This window comes from Hyperoodon ampullatus (genome assembly GCF_949752795.1).
Source record: "Hyperoodon ampullatus genome assembly, chromosome: X".
In the NCBI taxonomy this organism is placed as follows: domain Eukaryota; kingdom Metazoa; phylum Chordata; class Mammalia; order Artiodactyla; family Ziphiidae; genus Hyperoodon; species Hyperoodon ampullatus.
Genome location: NC_136913.1, coordinates 73,452,347 through 73,475,873, shown reverse-complemented (window position 1 = coordinate 73,475,873; position 23,527 = coordinate 73,452,347). Strand labels below are relative to the sequence as shown.

Sequence of the window (23,527 nt, the reverse complement as noted above, 5' to 3'; positions counted from 1 at the left end):
CAGATGATGTGAGGTCCCTGTTCCTGTTACTATCTGGACACTACTATCCTTACCAAAATATGTTGCTTAACAGGGCCTGCCCTGCCACCCGCAGCACAGATCCACCCAATAACTCCTGTTAATCAACACAGATTATATATCCAAAGAAAGTAAAAATCCTTTAGTGGCTCTCCTGCGGTTGCACAAGAAGGAGTGACAAAGCGCTTCCAATTGCTTCTCAACCCAGCAGCTGTAGCCTCAACACTCTAGGGTTCAGAGGGCCTTCTGACAGCCTGTGCTCACAGGTGCTCCTCTTCTTCTAGCACCAGCTCAGTGACTCTGCAGCAGGAATTTTACATCACCACAGTGTCGAGGTGAAAGCTCCAGTGCCCTTATTTCAAAAGGAAATCTGGTCAGCTTGAAGCAATGGAAACTAATCTGAATGCAGCCAGTCATTGGCTGGGAACACATGCTCAGTAAAACAAAGGCTGCAATCAAAAGTTTTTTTTTTTTTCATGCATATAGCCACTTCAACTGTGCCTGCATGCTGTTATTATTATTATTATTTTTTACATAGACTCCTAATTTCAGAAACAATTTATAAAATGTCATAGGCTGCTATACAGCGCTAGGAGAAAAATAGAAAATAATGTAAGTGATAGTAATATTCAATTGCTCAATAAATAGTTATTGGATACTGAAGATTAAATGTCAGGAAAATATGCTGGATACTGGAGATAACCGTGGTCAACAAAACAAAGGCACAGTCCCCACCTTCACAGTGGTTATTAAATTTCCAAAGCGTTTTAGCTTTTCCAAAACATTCTTGCATATTTTGCTCATTTTTGCCCTTCACAACAATCTTGTGAGAGACATCCATAGGTCCATCTGATCGATAAGAAAACAAAGAGAGATGTTAAGTGATTTGCTTGTGATCAGAGAGCTAGCTGTTAGCAGTGAGGGATTAAACACAAGATCTCTGACTACAAACTCAGGACTCTTACCACTATAGCCGTATTTCCAAAAGTGTACTTCATGGAACACTAGTTCTCTAAACAAAAAGGTTCTTTTAATCAAAAAAGACTGAGAAATTGCGTATATTACATCTTATACATTCATAGAGAAAATTAACAAAGTATAAACCCTGAGAAGACCTGTGGTAAACAAACTTGTTTATTTTTACTGAACCCCATATTTCCCAAACGTATTTGACTGCAAACCCTCTCTGAAGAAAAAAAAATGAATCCACAGTGACTCAGGAACTGTTGATAAACTTAGTATATTGGATGCAGGGCATGGGCGGTGTTTTGCAGAAAGGACATGTATGTTGGAGAGTTGCACAGTACATTTCTAAATCTATGCATGACCATGAATGTGTGTGACTGTAGAAGACTATGATATCTAGAAGATATGATATGATAACACTAGATATTGTGAAAGAAATGAGGAGATATATGTGGTGAGACAATGAGGTCTATGTGCATTATCAGGATGATGGAAACTTTAGAGTACCAACAAGAAAATGGAACTGAGAGAGTCCCCCTGACCCTTTTTCTTAGCCACCTCCAACACTTGCTCATGATTGAGAAGATCAAATCTTCCTCTAACCAAACTTTCCCTTAATGGCTGCTTCTAGGACTAGAGCAGTAAATCTACCAAATGAGCCTGGAGTATCTTGTAGTGCTAGAAAGTAAAGAAGGGCTCAAAAAATTTACAATGATAGGGGCATGTAGAAGGTACCCAGTGGCCAACTGAAAGAGTGCCCAATGGCCAAAGCTAGAAAAATTTAAGCAATAAAATAAATAACGTAGCATTGGATTATAATCTAAAATATAAATTAAATATTTATGAGACCATAGTGAAAAAAATGAATGAATAAATATTAAAAAGAGACAAATCTCCCTTGCAGAAGAATTCCAAATAATTTCTGCAAATACTCTGCCTTTAAGAATGTCAAGCATAACTAACTCCCTGCTCTTTAACTGTGGGCTGCACATAGTGACTCCCTTCCAAAACCTTCCAAAAAGTACAGTCAAGAAAAAGGAAAAAAGTAACTTTACAGTGGAGAAACCTAACAAACAGTACAGGAACCAGGTGATCAAGTCAACCTCAACAATGATAAGTCATAATGATAGTATGTACCTTTGATATGATGTGTTGAAAATGGAATATTACCTCTGTTGTCTTCCTTCCAAAAACCTAATTTAACAATGAGAAGAACACCAGGCAAACTCCCATTACGGGGCATTTTACAAACACCTAACCTGTCTCCTCGAAACTGTTAAGGTCATCCAAAACAAGGAAAATCTAAGAAACTGTCACAAGCCAAGAGGAGTCTAGGGAGACATGATGACTAAATATGAGGTAGTATCCTATATCCTGGAATAGAAAAAGGACATTAGGAAAAAAAATTGAAGAAGTCTGAACAAACTATAAACTTTAATAATAGTGTGTCAATATTGGTTCATTAATTGTGACAAATGATTCATTAATTGTAAAATATTAACAACAATTAGGAAACTGGACACAGGGTGCATGGGAAGTCGCTCTACCTTTGCAATTTTTCTGTAAATCTAAAACTGTTCCAAAACAAAAACTTCATTAAAAAAAATTGTCTCTAATCATTTTTGTGCCAAGCCCAACCTAATTAAAAACTGTTTTATCTCTACATGAATAGGAGTCCAACTTAGTCCCAAAAATCACAAGCAGTGATTTTTGAAGAAGGAGAGCTGGACAAACGAATTAAGGAAAGCACAATTTGAGTTAATGCAACCAAAAAGTAAAATATGTATATAAAATTTTTTAATGGGCTGCCTCAAACAGATGTCCCAAATCCCTTCATATAATGTTTTGAATACAGTGGGTGCTTTATTTCCAAAAGTAATCCATGATTAGAAAATAAAAACTACTAACTTCTTTATACATAATATGTTAGATACATCAATATGTGATTTAATGGGTATTTGTAAAACTCTTGCAGCATAAAGAATATAAAATAGCTATATTTGTTATTTAGGCTAATTTCATTTTAAAGCAGTATAAGTATACAGCTCTACTGACTAATTGTATTGTAGAAATATACTATTTGGTTAGAATTAGCGATTTTAAATGAAAACATCCAAGTTATTTGATTTTCATCAAATAGAAATCAAAGAATAACTTTGTTTATATATTTAAATAAAAATATTATCACAGGGAGAATATTTGGTAATGATAAATCAGTTTAAAATGCTTTAACCTCTTCTAATTGCAATAAATCAAATTATGACTGCTATTATTAATAGGCTTCAATATTTTATATGTTTTAACATCTTTTAAATATTTTTTTAAAAATCTAGAATACTAGATATCAGATGATCTATCAGTTTATATCATGAATTATGAGATACCAACTTACATGAATCTGTTGATTGAGCTACATACAGTTTTTACATCTTAGTTTTCTAATGGATTTTTTTAAAATAATGCTTTACATTTTGTGGCTGAATCATTTTGTACTTGCCCCCTTTTGAAGATTACAATTAGTTAAAAAACAAAAATTCCCAATAATAATCCAAAGTAACAGCAGATCTTTGTAGTCCTAATATGCTGGGAGGAGGTGAACACTTTGAGTAAGTTTATTCTTTGTATTGAAAACTCAGTGTTACCAAAAACAGAAAGCAGGACACGTCTTTAAGGCACTTCACATGTATGCAGGACTGTTGAGCACGTTGCCATGGAACATAACTCCTTCAAGGACTACAAACCAAAGGACGGCCATTTTGGCATAATAGTCCCATTTCTGAACATTATTTTGTAGCATTCATCAAGATGTATTACAAACCCTACCAATTTAGGGACAATGCACTGCCTTTTCAAATGCATTCATACTGGGTCTTAGAATCCACTCCATTTTAGGAACTAATTAGTTACACTGACAAACTTTTAAGAATAGGGCTATACAATTTTTAGAAAATGTCACCACTCTCTTTGTAAATTAATGATATGTTCCGCATTGCACAATAATAGGTGGTTATCAACCTTTCCTCTTTATCCTGTCTCAGTCATTTAGTTAAATCTACCCTGCACCCTCCAGAGAAATTCATGGTCTGTCACTCTACTCACTGGTGTCTAGATTTATGGATATTTTAGCAGTCCCTTTATTTTCACATCACTAGGCAACTCTTCTAAGTTTAAAAGAAAGGACCAACTTCACCTGAACATTCAGACAAGTATCCTACTTACAAAAGGCCGTTTTCCGTCTATAATTCACTTTCCTTTCCTTTATATTAAAGGGACACACAACCTGAAACCTAATGTATTGCACCTTCACATTATTAAATGGAACATGCAGAACATTGCATTATTATGCTACACATAGCCAAGAAATTTTAGTATTCACGGAATTATGGTAATTAAGTCTTCCTTCACGTTGGGTGATGTGACACTTGCTTGACTATAATGTCACTCCACTTAAAGTCTGTGTAAACTACATTATCTTAGTCACTCTGCATTAGATTTCCAACTGTGAGCAAAATTACAAGGTCAGAGTGGACAAGAATGTAGGTAATCCCAAGGAAACATCATGTAAATGACTTGCTCAAGGTTCAAACTGGGTTTTCAATAAAAGCAAAAAGGAATCTTTTCATACTAATATTATAGTATTATTATCTAAATGCCATCAGTGGCAGAGCACCTGGGTATTCTTGGAGACAGTGGTAAAGACAACAGTGTCCATGATTTTGATGTTTTGTGGATAAAACATAAATGCTGTTTGCCAAGGATTCGTTCAAGCTAACAAAAGCGTCTGCACTCAAAAGGAGTAGTACATAGAACAACAGCGAACGGTTTTGTAAATAAAGATCGTTAATATCTCAACTGCAAATAATACTTTTTAGAAATGCAGATGAAAAGGCAAAACAGCAATGCTTACATTTCCTCCTTTCCTGTTTTTTTAATAAACACTCAGAACCATGATTTTTATTCTTTTTAAAAGTAGAGTAGTAATTTCCCAACAGTCTTATCAGCTACTTTGTGGTTATATCCAAGATGTGCTGTCTTAAAAATGCTCTGACCTACAGAAACTAGCTGAAAGACTTTGGAATATCTTGTGTTTTGAGTGATTTATTTAGTGCTTATTGAAGAAGTTAGATAACCTGATTAAATCCCCACATAGGATAAGTAAGATCAGGGCAAAAATAGTCTAGATTAACTTGGCACAAGTTCCTCTTCATTGAACTAGTGGAAGTAACAAAATGAGCAAAATAGTGGTTTTCAGAGTATGCTTAAACTGTAAAGCAAGATGCCAATTAGCAAAAATAGCAATGGAAGTTCTTAGATATGGGCCCCACAGTCAGTTCACAAATACGTCAAAGTGGGTAAAAATACTCAAAAGCAACTTATGTGGGATTCTCTAGGCTTAGTGTCACATTTGGACAATGAGGGATACACGTGAATTGTATTAATCTGGAGATCATCTGAACAAAGTGTGTGAACCACAATTTTCTTGTAATATCTGATGTTGAATCTCTGTAGGAGGTCAATTCACTTCCTAGGAAGGCCGTAGTCAAACATTTTTTCCCAGGACTATTCATAAAAATGAGAGGCCCCCCAAAATGTCTTCATCACCAGAGATTAACTGATTTAGATTCTGCTTGCCAGAGTTGCTACCTTCCATAAGTAGAAGCTTCACTAAAAACATAACTTTGTTCAATATCCTCATAGATAAACTGAGTTTCCTTTTTAAAAGTCATTGAAAATAATAGGTATTCTGTGCTTGAGATAGGATATACTTGTGTGTGTGAATGTGTGAGTGTTTGTGAGTGTGGTATATTTGCAATTCTGGGAGGTTAAATAAAATCAGTTTCAACTCTCTCCCTTTTATACTTTAATCTCTTACAATATTACATAGGTTTCTAACTGAGTGTTCTTTCCAGTACACATAGAATCTAAGAAAGCCTGAAAGCTCTTTGTTAAGCCTCAGGTTAAAGAACCAGATCTTTCTAATGAAAAGTCTCTCCAAACACAAAATCAATTACTTACCCTCCCCCATCCAAAAAGAAATACAGAACAGTCAACTTTAGTCCTCCCTCTACTTTAAGTAGCTATGTGCAGCACCAAAAAAGCACTGATAGAATCAAATCTTAAGTGAGCTGAAAATACTGAATATTCTTTTCTCTGAATCTGAAATGCATAAAAAGAGCTTGAAAAGAAACACAAAGCCACAAAAAATAGTGGTTGAACTTTCATTGTATTTTCAGCATTTGCAATGTAATGCTTCAGAGTGTGGAACATTGAAGATTAATTCAAGATGGTGTGTTGCCACTGACTAGTCCTTATAATGCTGAGCTCCTGCTCCCATCTTCTTCCCCCCCCCACCCCCAATTGTCCTTGAATTAAGAGAAACACAAAGATAAACAGGATAAACTCATGATCTTAACTAAGTGAGAGTGTGTTACAACAGTTTCACAAATTGATAAGATTCAATTTTGTCCTTATGTTTTATGCACAATAAGTAAATTACAGCTTCACGGAAAAGGGGCGATATGTATCATAGGTCAAAGGTTATAGTATGTCTCTAAGAGATAGCTTAGTCCAACATCCTAATTTTAGATGCAGCAACTGAGGTCCCAAGTCATAGAGTGATTTGCAGGGTTGTTTTCAGGCCATGAACTTCTGACTCGTTTTCCAGAGCTCTTCCTGCTATACCACAATATCTCATCAAATGAGGCTTTATGGGAAAGTGCTTTGAAACCTGCAAAAAACTTTCCAAATTTTACATAGTATCCTTATGCTTATCTGAACTGCATATATTTTTTAATGAAAAATAATGACACAAATATATTATATCAGTAAACATCGTCATGCACACTGTGATCGGAATCAACGTTTTGTCTGTGTATAATCATGAAAGAGAATCAATGAAAAATAATTATTTTTTCTTCAAAGAAATTTTTGTTAAAAATACCTACTACATTTGCAAGAATCTTGGGAAATAGGAGCTCTCGTAAAATGCTAGTGGGAGGGTAAATCAGAACAGCTTTAGAGAGCAATTTGGCAGTAACTATTAAGTTGAAGATGTGCATAGCCCACAGCTCAACAATTTCACTTCTGGCTTATACACCAGAGAAATTTTCCCACAGGGGCACAAGAAAACATGATGCCCATTGCAACAAAAATTAGAAAAAACCTAAGTGTTCATCAATACAGTAAAAAATAATCAAACTGTGGTATACTCATAGAATGAAAGAGTATAGTGGACAATTTTTAAAAATGAACTAGATCTACGTGTATCAATGCAGATAAATCTCAAAAACATAATGCAAAAACAACAATTACAAAATGATACTATAATACCAAACCATTTAGGTACATTTTAAAAACACAAAAATCAATTCTGCATATTATTTACGTATAAATCCACATAAAATTTAAAAACATAGCAATGATACACACCAATTTTAAAATAGTGGTTACTTCCAATGAAGGGTGAAGTATAATAGAAAGAATATTAGTGTTAATCATATCACTAATGCTTTACAGAAACATCTGTATCTGTAATTTTTTCAATTGAGCTCTGAATCAAATGTAGCAGAATGTAGACCTGATTATTGGTCCACAGGTATCTCTCATTATTTCCTGCTTTTTCTATTTGAACTATTTTAAAATTAATGTTGCTAACTTTACACACTACCAAAGTGATGTTACCAAAATTGATTTCAGAATAGAAATGTCATTTTTGATAAGTCAGAAAAAGTATATATATATATATATATATATATATATATATATATATATATATATATATATATAAAATGTATATGTATATATATATAAATATAATGAAATTACATGTTTTGGTAATTAGTCTGATTCCAGTTGTCAGGTTATAAAATATATTGATCCAAAGTATATGAGCTTTGAAATCAAATGGCCTTGATTCAAATGCTGACTCTGGTATTTGTAGGCTGTGTGGCATTAGATAAATCATTTAACTTTCTCTGTACCTCAATGTCATCATCCATAAAACAAGAATCACAATAATAGCACCTGCCTTATAGGGCTGTTATGATGATTAAATGAACTAATACATGGAAAACACCAGGGATATCATGTTCAAAAAATGTTAGATATTATAAAAAGTACTAGTTCATCAAAATTTATCCTGAATAACCTTATTTATATGTCTACATTGGTCAAATGCGTCAAAAAGTCACTTATTTCTTAGATTCTGTATCTTTCAGGACTAGCCAATTAACTAAGAATCTCTACTTGTTAGAGTTTTTAGGGAATGGTTTTAATTAATTAATACATTTAAACGTAGTTCATCCCTATCACGCAACAGATTACCTGTGGTCAAAACTATCTGATGATCTAGAAAGGGTAGCACTGCCCACCCAAATTTTATTTAAGTAAAACATCAGCTATTTTGCACATTGTCATATGTGTTGACCAGTTGTCCAACAATTTATCATCTTTCATATGTTTTTGTGTTAAATCTGCAAGTAGAATAATATGTCAACAACTGAGGGGTGGGTTTTTTTTTTAGTTAATTTAGGATTTGAGATTGTGAATTCTTTTCTTTCTCTTTCTTTTTTACTTTTCTCTTTTTTTTTTAAGTCCTCTCATAAATGTTTCCCAACAAAAATGACAATATTAACTTACCATCCTGACTAAGGATTTGTGGTACAGATCATAGGATTCATTAAAGCAGGTTTAGCAGTGTTTTTTTTTTTTTCGGTTTTCTTTTTTTTTTTTTTGCTAGAGAGGTTGGAATTTAATTGTTTCCTTTTTAGACAAATATTCTTTTGGATTGCCAGTGATGAAAGGGGCATACAGATGTCAAAAGCACTTTAGCACAGTGGGATTATGTGCTAAAGTCCAGGGCAGGACAGACAAACAAACAAAGTCTCAGATCAGTCAAAAAGTTACCTCAATAAAATCTCAAATGACCAGCTTTTGTTTTATCTTTGCCAATGCCTATCAAAAGTTCAAATGAAGTTTTGTTGTGCTAACTACTTACATTTCTTTTATTTCTTACTTTAACCATTTGTAAAAACAAAGGAATTTCACCAAATAAAATAGGGAATTTGTTTAAAGGCAAACCAATTTAAAATAAAACAACACATGCTATATACATGACTTTCTTCCCACTAAAGCACCATAAATTGGGCTTTAAGTAGTAGCCTTAATTATGTTATATGACAGAGCCTAACTTAAATATTCTCTTTTGGACATAGAAGAAATTATCTTTCATACTGCATTGCACTGATAAATATGAAAATGAAAAATTCATAATTTTATCTTAGTTTTCAAACCACATTAAGGGAAAAATATCTTGGCTATTTCCATGTAGTAAGAAAAAATCACAAAGTGCATAACCACCATTTTGAGTATCAGGAGAATTATTTACAAGCACTCCACTTATTATTTATTTACTTTACTTGAATTTTCCATCATCAAGATCTCTGGGTGCATTTATAACATACTGTGATTTTCTAAACCACAGTACCTAGAGGACTTACAGTTTAAAGCAGAGGTTGCAAACTGATAGCCCATGGGCTAGATCCAGACCACAGATGGGTTTTGCTTTGCCTGCATAGTGTTGCTTTTTATTGAGTTAGTTACCAACATTTAAGAATTGGAGAATTTCATATAAAAATCTGGATTCCAAGTTTCTCTTAAAAAGTCAAATCTTAACAACAGTGGGCCTGCATTCCCACCTGGTAGCAATCAGCTGAGCTGAGTAATAGCTGCCACCTTTGGAAAGAATATATGCTCTCTAGGTCACCATAGTCCCCACCACTCCCTATTGCTTATGGCCTTTCATTTATGCTACCACCCTTGTCTCAGTAGGCATTAGAGTTTGCAACTCTCCTGTTTCTCTGTAGTTTATTTGAGTGTCAGCACACATACTTTCAAGAACATTTCACAGTTTTCCTCAGATTACAGTTAGTATAAAAACTCATTACATATATATATATATATATATATATATATACATATATATATATATACACATATGTAATGTGTGTTCTGATTAATCTAGAAATAAATTTATACAGTTATAAACTACTGTTATGCTTAATTAAAAACAAGAAGTTGACATTCATTTACATATTTTACTAAAAAAATGTCAATTTCAATGCCTGAATTCAATTGCATTCATATAAAATCAAAGCACTTACTTTCAATATCCCAAACCTAATCTCAAAACTCAATCCACTTAAACTTTTTCAGTTAAAGTCATTCATTAATGAAATCTAGTGGGTTCTAGTCTCCGCCAGCATTGAAGTCACAGTTTAAAAATAAGTTTAGCACTTAAGGAGGCACATCCACTGCTTCAGGTCACTTGGGTATTATTTAGTGTGCATGATATTTAAGAGTAATATTTAGTACAGAAAATGCCCCAGATATTAGAAACACCACCATGATGATTTTCATTTTCTATGTTGAAAACCCAGGATAAATCACATGGTGTGGTCCCCATCTCTCTAACAATCCTATGACATTTTTCTTGTAGAAAAATACAGATAAAACATGCATCATGAGCAGCCCTGAAGGAAGGGGGTAAAATCACCATAAGGTGATTTAACCTGAGAAGGGTGTGTGGCAGTCAATATCAAACTGTACTTTAGAATCATGGGTTGCCCTCCTTCTCCCTTGCGTCTCTGAGTTAACTGCCCATTCTTTGTTCCCATTACAACCTAAAAGGTATGAAGTCTGGAGCAGTATGGTGTCTCTGATTGCAATTTAACTGAAATTTTCATAGATATTTTAGGAAGTTTCAAGCATAAATCTTAGACTTCCAAATATTTTAAAAATGTATTTTTAGAGAAAAAATAATTCCTAATGCTTAGAAAAATTCCAGAAGATTAGAAGGCCTGGGTTTTTGTTTGTTTGTTTGTTTGTTTTTTTGCCATTATTGCTGTAGCACACTTAATAGCCTGTGCTGCCCTGCAAAAGTGAATGTACCTTCCTAAGCATTTCAGAGCCATGGCGCAGGTGAATTACTTTCCCATTATTTTACATAGATGTCATGACTTTTATGTCAGTGACCCTTACTCAACCCCCATCAACTTTGCAGCCTTTCTCTAGCTTCTGCTTTAGTTCCCAGGGAAGGAGTTGCTCTCTGTGGCTGGAAGTCATCTCCCAACTTCGGATTCCTGGGATTCACTCCCAGTTAATACATATGAATGATCACTAACTGGCAATAGTGAAACCATGAAGACCTCAATTAACTAGAACCCTCAAATGGATAGACAGGTTCTAGTTAGCTATTTGGATTTCATTTTTTTTATTATTAACTAAAGATTAAGCAAGATTCAATATTTGCTGCTGAAAATTTTAAATGGCTCTACTTTCCTACCTTAGTAAGTATAGTACAGGGAATAAAATTACTGATGTTGGGCTGAATCTGTACAGGCTCCAGGACATTCCCAGGAAGTTGATTTTTAAAAAATAAATACATAAATACCTGTTAACAGCTTGTTTTCTTGTCATTTGCCTCTTCCTTCTAAAAGGAGAGTGTAGCAAAAAATAAATAAATAAAACTGGTTAATTGAGAGTTCTGGTTAGTAGCTTCCAATTAATCAAGGCTTTATTATATTTCACAAAAAAATCTTCTTAAATTCTGCAGAAATTTTAGATAGGTTACACACAATGAAACACCAGCAGGGAAGAGCACAAAGAAGGTAGGAAAGCCTAAATTGCTATTAGATAGTGTTTTAAATATATGAATAATGTTATTACATTTCTAGTCTAATCCCCATTGAGTATAGAATAATGTGAAATGTCATGTGGTTTAGGGCTTTTCTATACATGAAGGCAAGGAAATATGGTTGTAAATTTCTGTTGAAGAAAATGGCCTCGGGTCGTAACAATTCCAAAAAAAAGATTCAGCAATATTGTGTCTTTCCCCTTTCTTTCAAGAGCCTTCCTTCCCATCCCATTGGGTATTCCAACACTTTTTAGGGAACAAAAATCTCTTCTAGTTTTTTTTTTTCTCATTTTTATTTGGCCAACAGGATGATGAAAGTAAGCCAATATCAATGTTATGCCTTAATTTCCTAAATATGGAGCCATTAATCACACAGCTCACTATATACTGATTTCTGAAGCAATACTGAACTATCTTACATCTTCCCCAAAAGGGTTACACATGCACACACACACCCTCAGACACAAACACACATACACAGTCATACACACATCTGCACAAAATAAGTTAAACACATACAAAAGAGATCAATAAAAAACCCACATAATTATCTTAGTTAACAAAACAACCATTAATTCCAGTAGTATAGTATTTCCCGGTGTTCCTAAACCCTTTAATAAAGAACAATGAAACTTAAAATGACAGGACACAAAAAAACTATAAGTAGTGTAATTTGGCTATTTTGAGCCTTATTGCATTTCTTAGTAGTATAGAGAGAGAAACCTCCTTCTAATGTCCACTACAAATATATATGGTTAGTTCATCACCCCCTTCATAATCTCTTCTTCTAATAGCCTTTTTGTTAAAAGACTCCTTTCAGGTGTTTGTTTGTTTGTTTTTGAAAGGCAACTGCTTCCCTGCTTAAAGGCCTATGGAAACATTTAAAAAAAACCCACAGATGCAAACATATATCTGGGGTTGCGGGGGAAAGGAGGTGGCAGTGAAGGAAGGTAAACATTTTTTCACCTACTCTTGTGTTCTTGATTGTCACTTGATTGTCAGAACTATTTGATTTTGCTTTATAGTTCACTCACACAACCTGTTTTGAAATTACATTTTCTTAAAGTAGAATATACTCATACATACCAAGTCAATGATAATGCATACTTCCTTAATCCAATGAGCTTTATATTGGAGGACTTTTCCCCTTTTACCAGAGATCCTCCTTTTTTTAACTATAATATTTCCTGAAGACAACAGAACATTTTTGACTGTCACCATATGTACATAATTATGCTAAGTTAAAAATAATTTAAATCTTCTATAGCTTGAGCTTCATAGATTATTTAAGCATAGATTTTGAAATTACCAAATACTGAAACATTCTTGTTAGAATTATACAATAAATATATAAACATACGTGAGTTAACTGTCCTTTTATTAAGGATCTTAAAATTTCTTAGAAAATTAGGAGTTTACCTTGACTTTTGAAAATTTCTCATTTGTCTTGTCAAATGTGAGAATACATTTTACAATACTGCCTAACACTAGCTATAATTCTAGGACTTTAGGGACCACAAGTTAAATACATATACTTTATTTTTGACATTCAAACTAAAACGTGACTTTTATATTTCTGAATTTGTTCAGAAGCAGTATCGTTCAATCAGAGCAGTAGCCATATATTTAAAATTCCAAAAGATCAATAAAATGTTTCCTATGCTTTGATATATGTAAAATGATTGTACACCTCAAAAATACACAAATTTGATTTGCCAGTTACTTCGATAAAGCTGGAAAAATGTCTCAGGCTTTTAAATGGAAGTCACCTGCTAACCTGGCATATATGACCATATTTTAGGGACTGCTAAATTAGGCTTTAGCTGTTCCTCACACAGACAAGATCTTTTAGTCATGTAATGTATTTTCCTGGCCTAATACAATAAACAAAATGTTGATTTGGGAACAAATATGATAAATAAATAGGACATAAGTCAAGCAATGCCCTGCCCCTACCCCTAACTTCATCTGTAGGGGATAAATGACCAGTAAATACGTGTCGGTAAAATTTTTTTTTAGTTTCTTTCTGGAGACATGATTAAGTCATGTTAACTTTTGCATTTCCAGTTTTGGAGGTTTTGGGGAGCTTCCCTCACTCTTAACTAATAATTTTATTCATTTTATATGTCAACTCTTGCTCCACAGCAGCTTTTATAAACCTGTTTAATCTCTTTAGAGATCCTGGAAATTCTTTGACAAGAATGTATTTCAAAAGAAAAAGGAACTGAAAGAGGCCTGGATATTTTAGGCTTATTTAAGTTTCCAGAGGGTATCCAAACAACCTCTTGATCACTTAAGTCTCTAAAGGCATGATCTTCCGATTCAAGAACCTGAAAAATAAAACTATTTTCCTCCTTTCAGAAATTTATTTTTCCTAGAACTATTTGAGAATAACAAAAACCTTGGTCATACTAAATATGTTTCTTCTGAAATAGTTTGGTGCATGAGCTTGACGCTTTAAATGTCAGTGTGATTTAAAGACACAGTCTAAAGGGAAAAAAAGGGAAAACTACATATGGGATGGGTTGATAGTAAAGATAAATGAGCTTACAGCATTTTAAAATTTTTGTTTGTAAGAAGGGGGTTTCAATACATATATATTGTAAATATCAGTCACATAAATGAACTTTAATTATTAGATAACCTATCTGGAATCATTTCTACTGTATAAAGTTTAACATTAAAATCCTTCAAAGCCTTCATAAATTTTAAATTATTTATTGTTCTGGCATATTTGTTCACAACATTTCTGTTGGAAATTTTTCTCCTTGTTTGTAGGTTTGGCTAAGGACACCATGAGTGACCCTTTGAATCTTGTCCTTTGATCCATATGGGAGTTCTAGCCAGCCTTTTGTAAGGGACTTTTTAAACCCTGTTACACTAGTTATATTTCATGTCTTCTGGTTGATGATTATGTATTTCTATAGTATGTTCAGAATGGCTCAGAGAAAACACTAAGTAAATGTTCTAGAAGCCAAACCAAACATTTATGGTAGATGTACATTAAAGCCCCTGAGACATTGGATGCAAACACTGCTTTATCAGCTTTTAGTTAACTTTGGTTTTGATGGTTTGATAACACACTGAGATGATAGTAAATTGGCCTACTTCTAAATTGTATGCTGCCTGTGGAGAGAACTTTGTCGCAGCCTCCAACTGTTAATTGCTGATTAAGATGGTGTTTCCTTCATAGCATTTATAGTAATGTGTAAATATTTTATTTATTTACATGTCTTAGATCTATTTTCCTTTTGAAATACAATCTCCATTGAAGAATGAGTTTAGGTTTCTTGTTCACAGACTAGGCACTCAGTAAAAATTTGTCAATGAACTGAATATTGGCTATGTGAAGGGACAATTTACTCATTTAAATCCATCACTGTATAGAGTCTTCAAGCTTATTCTAATAAAATATATTTTAAGAACGTATTTCTTCTATGCTACACTGATTTACATCATTGATGATGGGGCTTAATTTATATAAGGATAGCTGGTGTGTTTTAGAATGAGTGAATTTTCACTGAGTAGGTAAAGTTGATCAGAAATATCATGAGCCCAAATTTAGTTAATGGCATCAAATATTCTGAATTATTGATGGGTGAAAAGTATAGAGTCATTATAAAGTTATTCAAGAGAGAAAGAATATTCTAAAATTTATTTTAATTATACCTTAATTTTTTCTAACATTTGGCTTATTTGTTTAGTGCAGCTTAAACTCGACGTGAAACACTAACAGTTCTGTAAGCAGAACTCAGCTAAGCTGTTTCTAACAAAATGAGCTCATTTGCCAGTTGATCGTTCTGGTAATCCTATCTGGTTTAGTCTAGCTGCAGATGAAGACAATCAAGCAGGGTCAGAGCAAAGGAATCTCAGCCTGGACATGCTCTCAATGTAATACTAAGAGGTGGGAGTGGGAATGAAGAAGATTACTTATTTCAAAGTCTGTTAAATTCTTTACATTCATCCCTTGATTTAATCTCTGACAAGGACCACTCTACCACCATTAAATAAGATAAGATAAAATAGGATAAGATAACATAAAATAAAAAACATGTTCCTCACCAATTAAGACATCAGAGGCAGATACTTAACATTACAAATAATTACCTTTTGATGTAGCTCCTTTTTGTATCCAAAATCTCATGTTAAATAATAAGACCTTATTGTTACATAATTTTACAGTTAACAGAACATTTTTCTCATCATTAACTAAAGGAGTAAAAATATTCTGTGCACAAAAGTGGGTTTGAAACACTTTCCCACTTTTATATATGTAGAAACTGAGACTGAAGGGTTTTTAATTTGATTCAGTGTTCTTCCACTTCCTGTTGTTGACAATATTTATCTATCTAAATATGAATGAAATATCCCTTTTTCTTGATACTTTTTTTGCTTGATCACTTTCATGATATGTAAAGAACCAATTTCTTTAAGTGTTAAGGGAAGCTCTTCAAACATACTTATAATTGATATCTAACAGTTTTCGTACTGATCCCACAGAGGCCGCATTTATCTCCTTACCCTATGATAGCACTTTCTTAGTTCAATATTTATCTACAAATACTTACTGATCATCAACTATGCACAAAAGCCCCTCTGCTATAGGCTATGGAGAATACAAAGATCTTCAAGCATGGTCCCTGATATCAAGAATATTACAATCTGAAACGAGAGACATATCATAGTCACAAACTGTTACATTGAAAGTCTGTGAGTGATAAACGTCACATGATTTCCTGGTGTAGAGTAGGCATTTAAAAATATCAGATGAATGAAAGTTGAATGCATGGTGGTATAAACTAATAGCTATAAGAATTTAGTTGAAGCCATCACTTATACCTAGAGTGGTAAGTGAAGTCATTATGAAAGAGATGACGTTTGATTGGGGCCTAGAGGAATGGATAGGTTTTGGAAAACAAAGAAAGAGGATAACAATGCTTTAGGAAGTGGAAACTGACAGGATGGGCAGAATGAATTGCTACAAGAGTGTCTGGAGGTGAGATCAGGCAGAAGATTACTGCAATGTCCTCAGCATGAGATAACCAGGTAGATAGAGATGAAAATAAAAAGGAATGGACATGTGTAACCGAGACTCTAAAGCTAGCATTAATATGACTTAAAGCTTAAATTAACATGGAAACAAAGTATAGAATGGAACAAAGGAGAACTCTGAGCTTATGACTGATTCCATGAAAATTGATTTTCCAAGTTCCATGAAACCAAGTTATAAATGAATTTTCAAACAACCTATTCTGTAAGCAATAGTGTCACAGAAAGAACACTGAACAAGACATAAGGAGACTTGGGTATTAGTATCAACGATGCAACCGTATGTGTGACCATGAGCAAATGATTTCCCTTTTCTACATCCCAGTATCCTTATTTGTAAAACCAGGGTTGGATAAATTGACCTCTCCGGCCTATCATAGCTCAAATACTCTATGGTTCTCTGATTTCCAAGTTGCCAACAACCTGCCTAAAATACAGGTAGATTAAATTAAAATTTCTCTGAGAAATTAGTAGCTATTGTAACTTAGTTGCCACTCCTGAGACATACTTTTTCTTGATTCATAGTTAGCACAATGTCTGTCAGTGGTATTCAGCTAAGGGGCATATCCTTTCTATGTTTCAGAAAAGTATTGAATGAAAATTCTTCAGACATTTTACTTCACAAAGGAAATCAGTAGAGTATTGCTCTGTTTGCATGCTACAGAAAAACTGACTTGAAAACCTGAGAAGTACGGAAGCAAGTTTCACTTCTATTGAAATTTATACGTCTCTATCTATATGTATATTGAAGTGAGTTTATTTTCAATTAAATCTTCTTCAACCTTTGCTCTTTAAAGGTTACAGAAATTCAGGGCTCTATCCTGTCTTCACAGTTAATACCTAGTAGTTCTAGGTCAATCTAATTCCGCTTTTCAAATGCTACATCTTTTTGAAAAATATGGTAACCAGAACTAAACATAACATTCTGAGTGGGGTTATAGGAATGTTGTAATCTCATCTATCCTGTAGAATTTCAGGTCTTTCCTATAACCCTGCATGCAGGTAAAAATAAGCTGTCATTCATCCAGAAAGTCACTGTTATTTTCATTTCTCCTTTAGACAGTTAGTTTTATCTGGGACTTCCTCATTGGAAAATTCCTAGAAACATAGAAAATGAAAGACATAGTTTGCCTAACAGTTACACAGAGAAAAACACACCACTCCCACTAACTGCTGTCAACCATCCCACTTCCTCCACCTATGATAAAAGTGAAAAGACATAACAGTATGTACATTTTCATCTATTTATTGATATGTTCAACATTACCTAACCCCATCAGTATCTGCTGGTTTTATCATTTAAAATGCAAACAACTAAAAGCAAGAACCATAACTAATGGATAGCTCCTTGTAGTGTCTAACAATAAGACCATGTACACAAAGCCTCTAAGACAAAGTGGTGAAAACAAACATTTAGAAGGGCTGTGAAACTTCCTGTCCCTCTGCTCTGAATAAGTTCCCCTATTCCTTTCTAATAGTAAAATGAGGTCAAATAATGTGCTGATCTTAACATTAACCTTGGTTGCCTCTTTTTTTTCACATTTTTTAAAGACATAAACTAACAATGACTCCTTCCCCTCTGCTCACAGAGCACTTTGTGCTTGCCTGTGTCATAGCACTCAGTCATATGTGTGTCTCTCTCACTAGGCTGGGATGCTTTGAGAACAACAAAACCTAACTACTTAACACCCCCTTGATAACAAAATCAGCTCTAACATTATAAAACATGATTAGTCTTTAGAAGACACATGTTTGATAAAAAGTATTTGAGGTGATGGTATTTATTTCAAATGTAAATGTCAAGAGCAAGCTCATTTTTCCAGGTCTTATATCAAATCTTTGATGCAATGAAATATTGCTTTTTAATGGAAATTAAAATTAATCTTTATTTCTTTATTATGTTCATTATTCCCCAGATTTTTGTGTATACTACTAAAATCTTTATGAACATAGTTTGAATTTTTTTATATTATCTGATTTTAATACTTTTTATCTTGTTGCAATGCCATGAATTATGAATTTTGAATGACAGAAAATTTCCTCCAACTGAAATTTCCTTCCCTAAATATTATTGTTGTAGTCCTTCCACACATTACAGAGTTAGTTTTCTGTTGCCTCAAAAGTGTTATGTATCATCTCACTCAGGTTTATTTATTTATTTATTTATTTATTTATTTATTGCGATACGCGGGTCTCTCACTGTTGTTGCCTCTCCCGTTGCGGAGCACAGGTTCTGGACGCACAGGCTCAGCGGCCATGGCTCACAGGCCCAGCCGCTCCGTGGCATGTGGGATATTCCCGGACCGGGGCACGAACCCATGTCCCCTGCATCGGCAGGCAGACTCTTAACCAGTGCACCACCAGGGAAGCCCCTCACTCAGGTTTTTTTAATACAAGTTTTTGCCTTTATCACTTGATCCCAATAAAATAAAATAATTATTTCTCCTTGGTGAAAATCAATATTCTGATACTGTCTTGTATTTTAGGTGTCAATTTTAACATTTTAGCAAAATCAAACAGGCCCACCATTAAGTCTTCAAACAAAATTTCCAATATATGGATATCTAGGCAGCTTATTCAAATATACATCTCTTAGCTAAATTCACACCAAGGGTTATGATTAGCTCTAAATGAATACCAATGAAGGTTGTTAGCTATTTCACTACCTAATATTTTCTTTTGGTTATTCTCTTTGTTTAAGTGACTAAGTGGGGTTTTTCTCTCCTTTTCAGAAGTTGTCTGTATTAGTCCTTTTGTATATTTACCCTTTTCAATTTATAAATTACTAGAGGTTACTCCCATAACTGTCTTCTCAAATAATGCATAAGCATCTTCTTTATTCATACATAGCTATGTGTATACTCCATCTGTTAGAAGATATGCCCCCTTAAGTCTAAAACTTCACCAGCCATGCATTTTTGTTTTCTGAAAGTTTATCAGCAATACTGTCACAGGTAGTTGGAGGTAATTCTTCCTAACACTTTGCCTCTCTCTCAATTCAAACAAAATTTTAAAAGAATGAAAGAAAAGAACAATAAAAGAATGAATGAAAGAAAAGGACTCTACCCTTCTGTAAGTTATATGAATATGAATCATTGTTAATAGAAATGATTCAATACTCCCCAGCATGTGTTGTGGGTCTTTTCCACCCATCACATCATGATTCTCCTAGTGTCTCTATAGTCACCCCTTTTTTAGGATTCCTTAGTACTGCATTCTTTCTCTTCCACACTGTAGAAAGTGTAGCAATCTTCACACTGAAAATCAAGAGATTTCAGACTGCCTCCTCATCTCTCCAGGGCAACTAGGTCTTCCCTTTTTTTCTTCTAACCAATGTGGCAATCCTACATGAGATCTTTAGGCTTTTACTCTGCTTACTTGTAAGGTCCTTGGTCTTATAGTGATCACATCCTGAAGAATGTCTTTGTATCTGTGACTGCTTCCCCCTAAAAATCACATCAAGTGGCAATAAAAGACCACCCAGTTATTTTTGAAGGTGTATTCCTAGTAGGAAACAATACATTTTTTGTCATGCTCACAAATAGCATGTCCTTCTTACCTCACACTTGCCATTTACCCATTAAAATCTGCAGCAAACAAAAATTTTACAAATCAATAGCAATGTCACAATATAAGCATACAGGTCTTAAATTATTCACACACAATTTACAGAGCATTTAGAAATGGGAGAAAAACTCAAAGGTGTTCAAAGTCTTGACTTTCTTTTTAAAACATCATTTTCTTTAAAGGCTTTTAATAGGAAAGAAACTAATGTCCTATTTTAATAGTCTTTGAGTACTAAAATCAAAAAGTAAAATGAAAACCATGTGCAACACAAGGATAAATGTTCTTTTTTTAATTGTAGGAGACAAAATTCATTTGTAAGTAACAATAGCCTGCTAATCAAAAAGCCTTTTGTATCCTTTAAATACTCTTGTGGTTCAAACATTTCATCTGCTGAACATAGTGTGTGTGTAGAATGTAAGCCTACATATAAACATGTATGTGGTCCATCCAGAGAAATGAAATCTTAATACTAGACCACATGATTTTTCTGAACTATTTTTCAGGGGAAAAGATAATTTTATAATTAACTGTCATCATTAAAATTCCAATTTTGGTCTCTTGCTAAAAGGAAAAAAAAAGACTAGTGAAAGCAATCATGTATATTTTCAATTAAGTAGAAGCAAGCTGTCTTCATAGAAGAGTTCTGAAAATCAGTTATAATATAGTTTTGACAACTTCTCAAATGTTAGGATTAAGTTGTGGTTAGGCAAGGCCCATTGTCACAACATAGGGAAATTTACCTCACCACGCTGTCACATGACAATATCAACAGGATCCTTTACATGATCACAATATTTTAATGCTGACCATATCATATTTTAGTGCAAACTTTTAAAGGTTATGAAGTTGTAAACAGGATGATAGACAGAAAATTATCTGTGGAATCTATTTGAAGCACCAAGAATACCTTAACAAACGAAAAATGAGGCCCCAAATCAATTACTTCTTCTTTAATTACTACGTTTTCAAAAAAAAAAAAAAAAACTTAAGAAAATCTGATTCCAAATAATGCAGTTAAATTTGACTTTGAAACCCTAGATTATTTGATATACTTAAAGTATAATCTAAACATATATGTCTTATTAGAAAAACTTTATTAGGGAAATATTATGTTATTAAATAGGAATAAATTCCAAACAATCTGAATTTCTTGACAAATAGTTTTTTTCCTAGAACCAGTTTTTCTTTGGGTTGAAAATTAATCAGTGTCATATACTAGATTCTGGCCTTATTTTCTTATATTTGAACTAGCCAAAAGTGCCAGAAAACTTAGAATTTAAGCACCAAGTCTCAAGCCTATGCCATCTCACCAAAGGATTTTTGCTAAATACTGATGAACTGCTCCTAAGCTAATACTATGATTTCTAGAATACAAGTATTATCACAATTAAATGTAAGACTAACTACAATATAGTACTGAAAAATCATCTATTTAGCAACTGGCAAATCTACACTATTTCAGAGTCACTGTCTTTTCAAAGTTTAGTAAGTTGGTAACATGCTGGAGTTATAAGCACTTCTGTTTGCACAGGCTCTAGAAAAGGGAGAGGTTAAGTGTCTTAGAAAACATGAAAGTGTATGTTTTCCTTTCACGTGAAACAATTATTAGAATGAAGTGGGGGAATGTCAAGGAATTAAGACTTTTCTTTCCTTTGCAAATGAATTCCCCCAAGTTATCCATATATTGTATTGGTATATCTCTTACGAATATTTTTTCAAAACAACCCTCCTTTTAAACTTCTTTATTTTATTTACTATACCATCTTAAATTTGTTTTAATTTATTTTAAAGATGTTCGTTAAAATTCATCACTTTTACACTTTAGACTTTAGCCAATTTCTTTTTAAGAAGATGTTGGGGGTAGGAGTTTATTAATTTATTTTTGCTGTGTTGGGTCTTCGTTTCTGTGCGAGGGCTTTCTCTCGTTGTGGCAAGCGGGGGCCACTCTTCATCGCGGTGCACGGGCCTCTCACTATCGCGGCCTCTCTTGTTGCGGAGCACAGGCTCCAGACGCGCAGGCTCAGTAGTTGTGGCTCACGGGCCTAGTTGCCCCGCGTAATGTGGGATCCTCCCAGACCAGGGCTCGAACCCGTGTCCCCTGCATTAGCAGGCAGATTCTCAACCACTGCGCCACCAGGGAAGACCCCTAGCCAATTTTTTAAAGTTTATTTTTTGGCTATCTGCATTTTTCTGTCAATTCTGTGTGTGTGTATACATATACATATATACACAACTATATATAATTTAATAACTTCCGTTATTAAAATTAATGCCAAAAAGATACTCTCTTTCTCTGAATTTATACCTCACAGTATAACTGAAATCATGGACTCTAAATTTTATATTCATATTTGCCCTGGGCCATAGTGACTATGTAAACTCTCAACACCTTATTTGAATATTTAAGTTTCTAGCATTGTTCTAAAGTATCTAGCACTGCTCTAAAGACTAACACTCATTAAACACACAATGAATATTTGCTTAGTGAAAAGCAAGAATAATCCAAGGATTTTTCTGAAATAGTCCCAGCATGTTTTACTATAGGTATAATCATTTGGACGTATTACAGAGATTTACTAATATGGATCAGATGTTTGTTTACTCTTTCATAATTATTACAATTGTAACCGTCAAGGTAACACCTGGTAAGTTAGTTTTCTTATTTCTGAATTTTTAAATGAGTGGTGATCTATATTATTTTTTAAATGCTGCAAAAGAAATCCTTTTGAATCTGTCATACTTAACTCAATACTTAAAGGAGAAAATAGATATAATTTATTCTGTATTCTTTTCAACTTCATTTTCATGCCAAAATATTCATCATTCTGCCATATGATGTAAGTTGAGCACTATGTTTAGAATATTTTATAAAAATGAGCAGTTTATTAAATGTATATCTTTTTGTGATAGTGCAAATATGCTTGCATCTACTGAATAAAAAACTATAAAGTCTTAGTACACCAATTTGCAAGGTATCTTGACACCTTCCAAATAAAGCCCTTCTTTAAACACTATACTTAATTATGAAATAATTTTATTTTGCTTAGAGAAAAAGTGTTAACAAAATGAATAATAACCTTGCTATGATTACACACTGAAATGCCCTTATATCTCTTGAAAGGGAGATCCTGTCATAAAATATCAAGAAAGCCAATAGAGTTCTCTTTTTGAAACACTGGAATTAAATAATGGAATAAAAATTATTCAACTGAAAAAATATCATATATAAACTGA

The 23,527-nt window shown here is 33.6% G+C and overlaps 1 protein-coding gene across 1 annotated transcript in view; it reads right to left on the bottom strand.

Moving 5' to 3' along the window:
* DACH2 (dachshund family transcription factor 2) overlaps positions 1 to 23,527 on the bottom strand; it is a gene marked incomplete at both ends in the record, with an annotated part of 663,098 nt that overhangs the window by 503,375 nt on the left and 136,196 nt on the right. Inside the window, one exon of the mRNA XM_079727906.1 lies at positions 11,435 to 11,473. Coding sequence (XP_079584032.1) covers positions 11,435 to 11,473 — 39 coding nt within the window. The remainder of the gene's footprint in view (positions 1 to 11,434; positions 11,474 to 23,527) is intronic.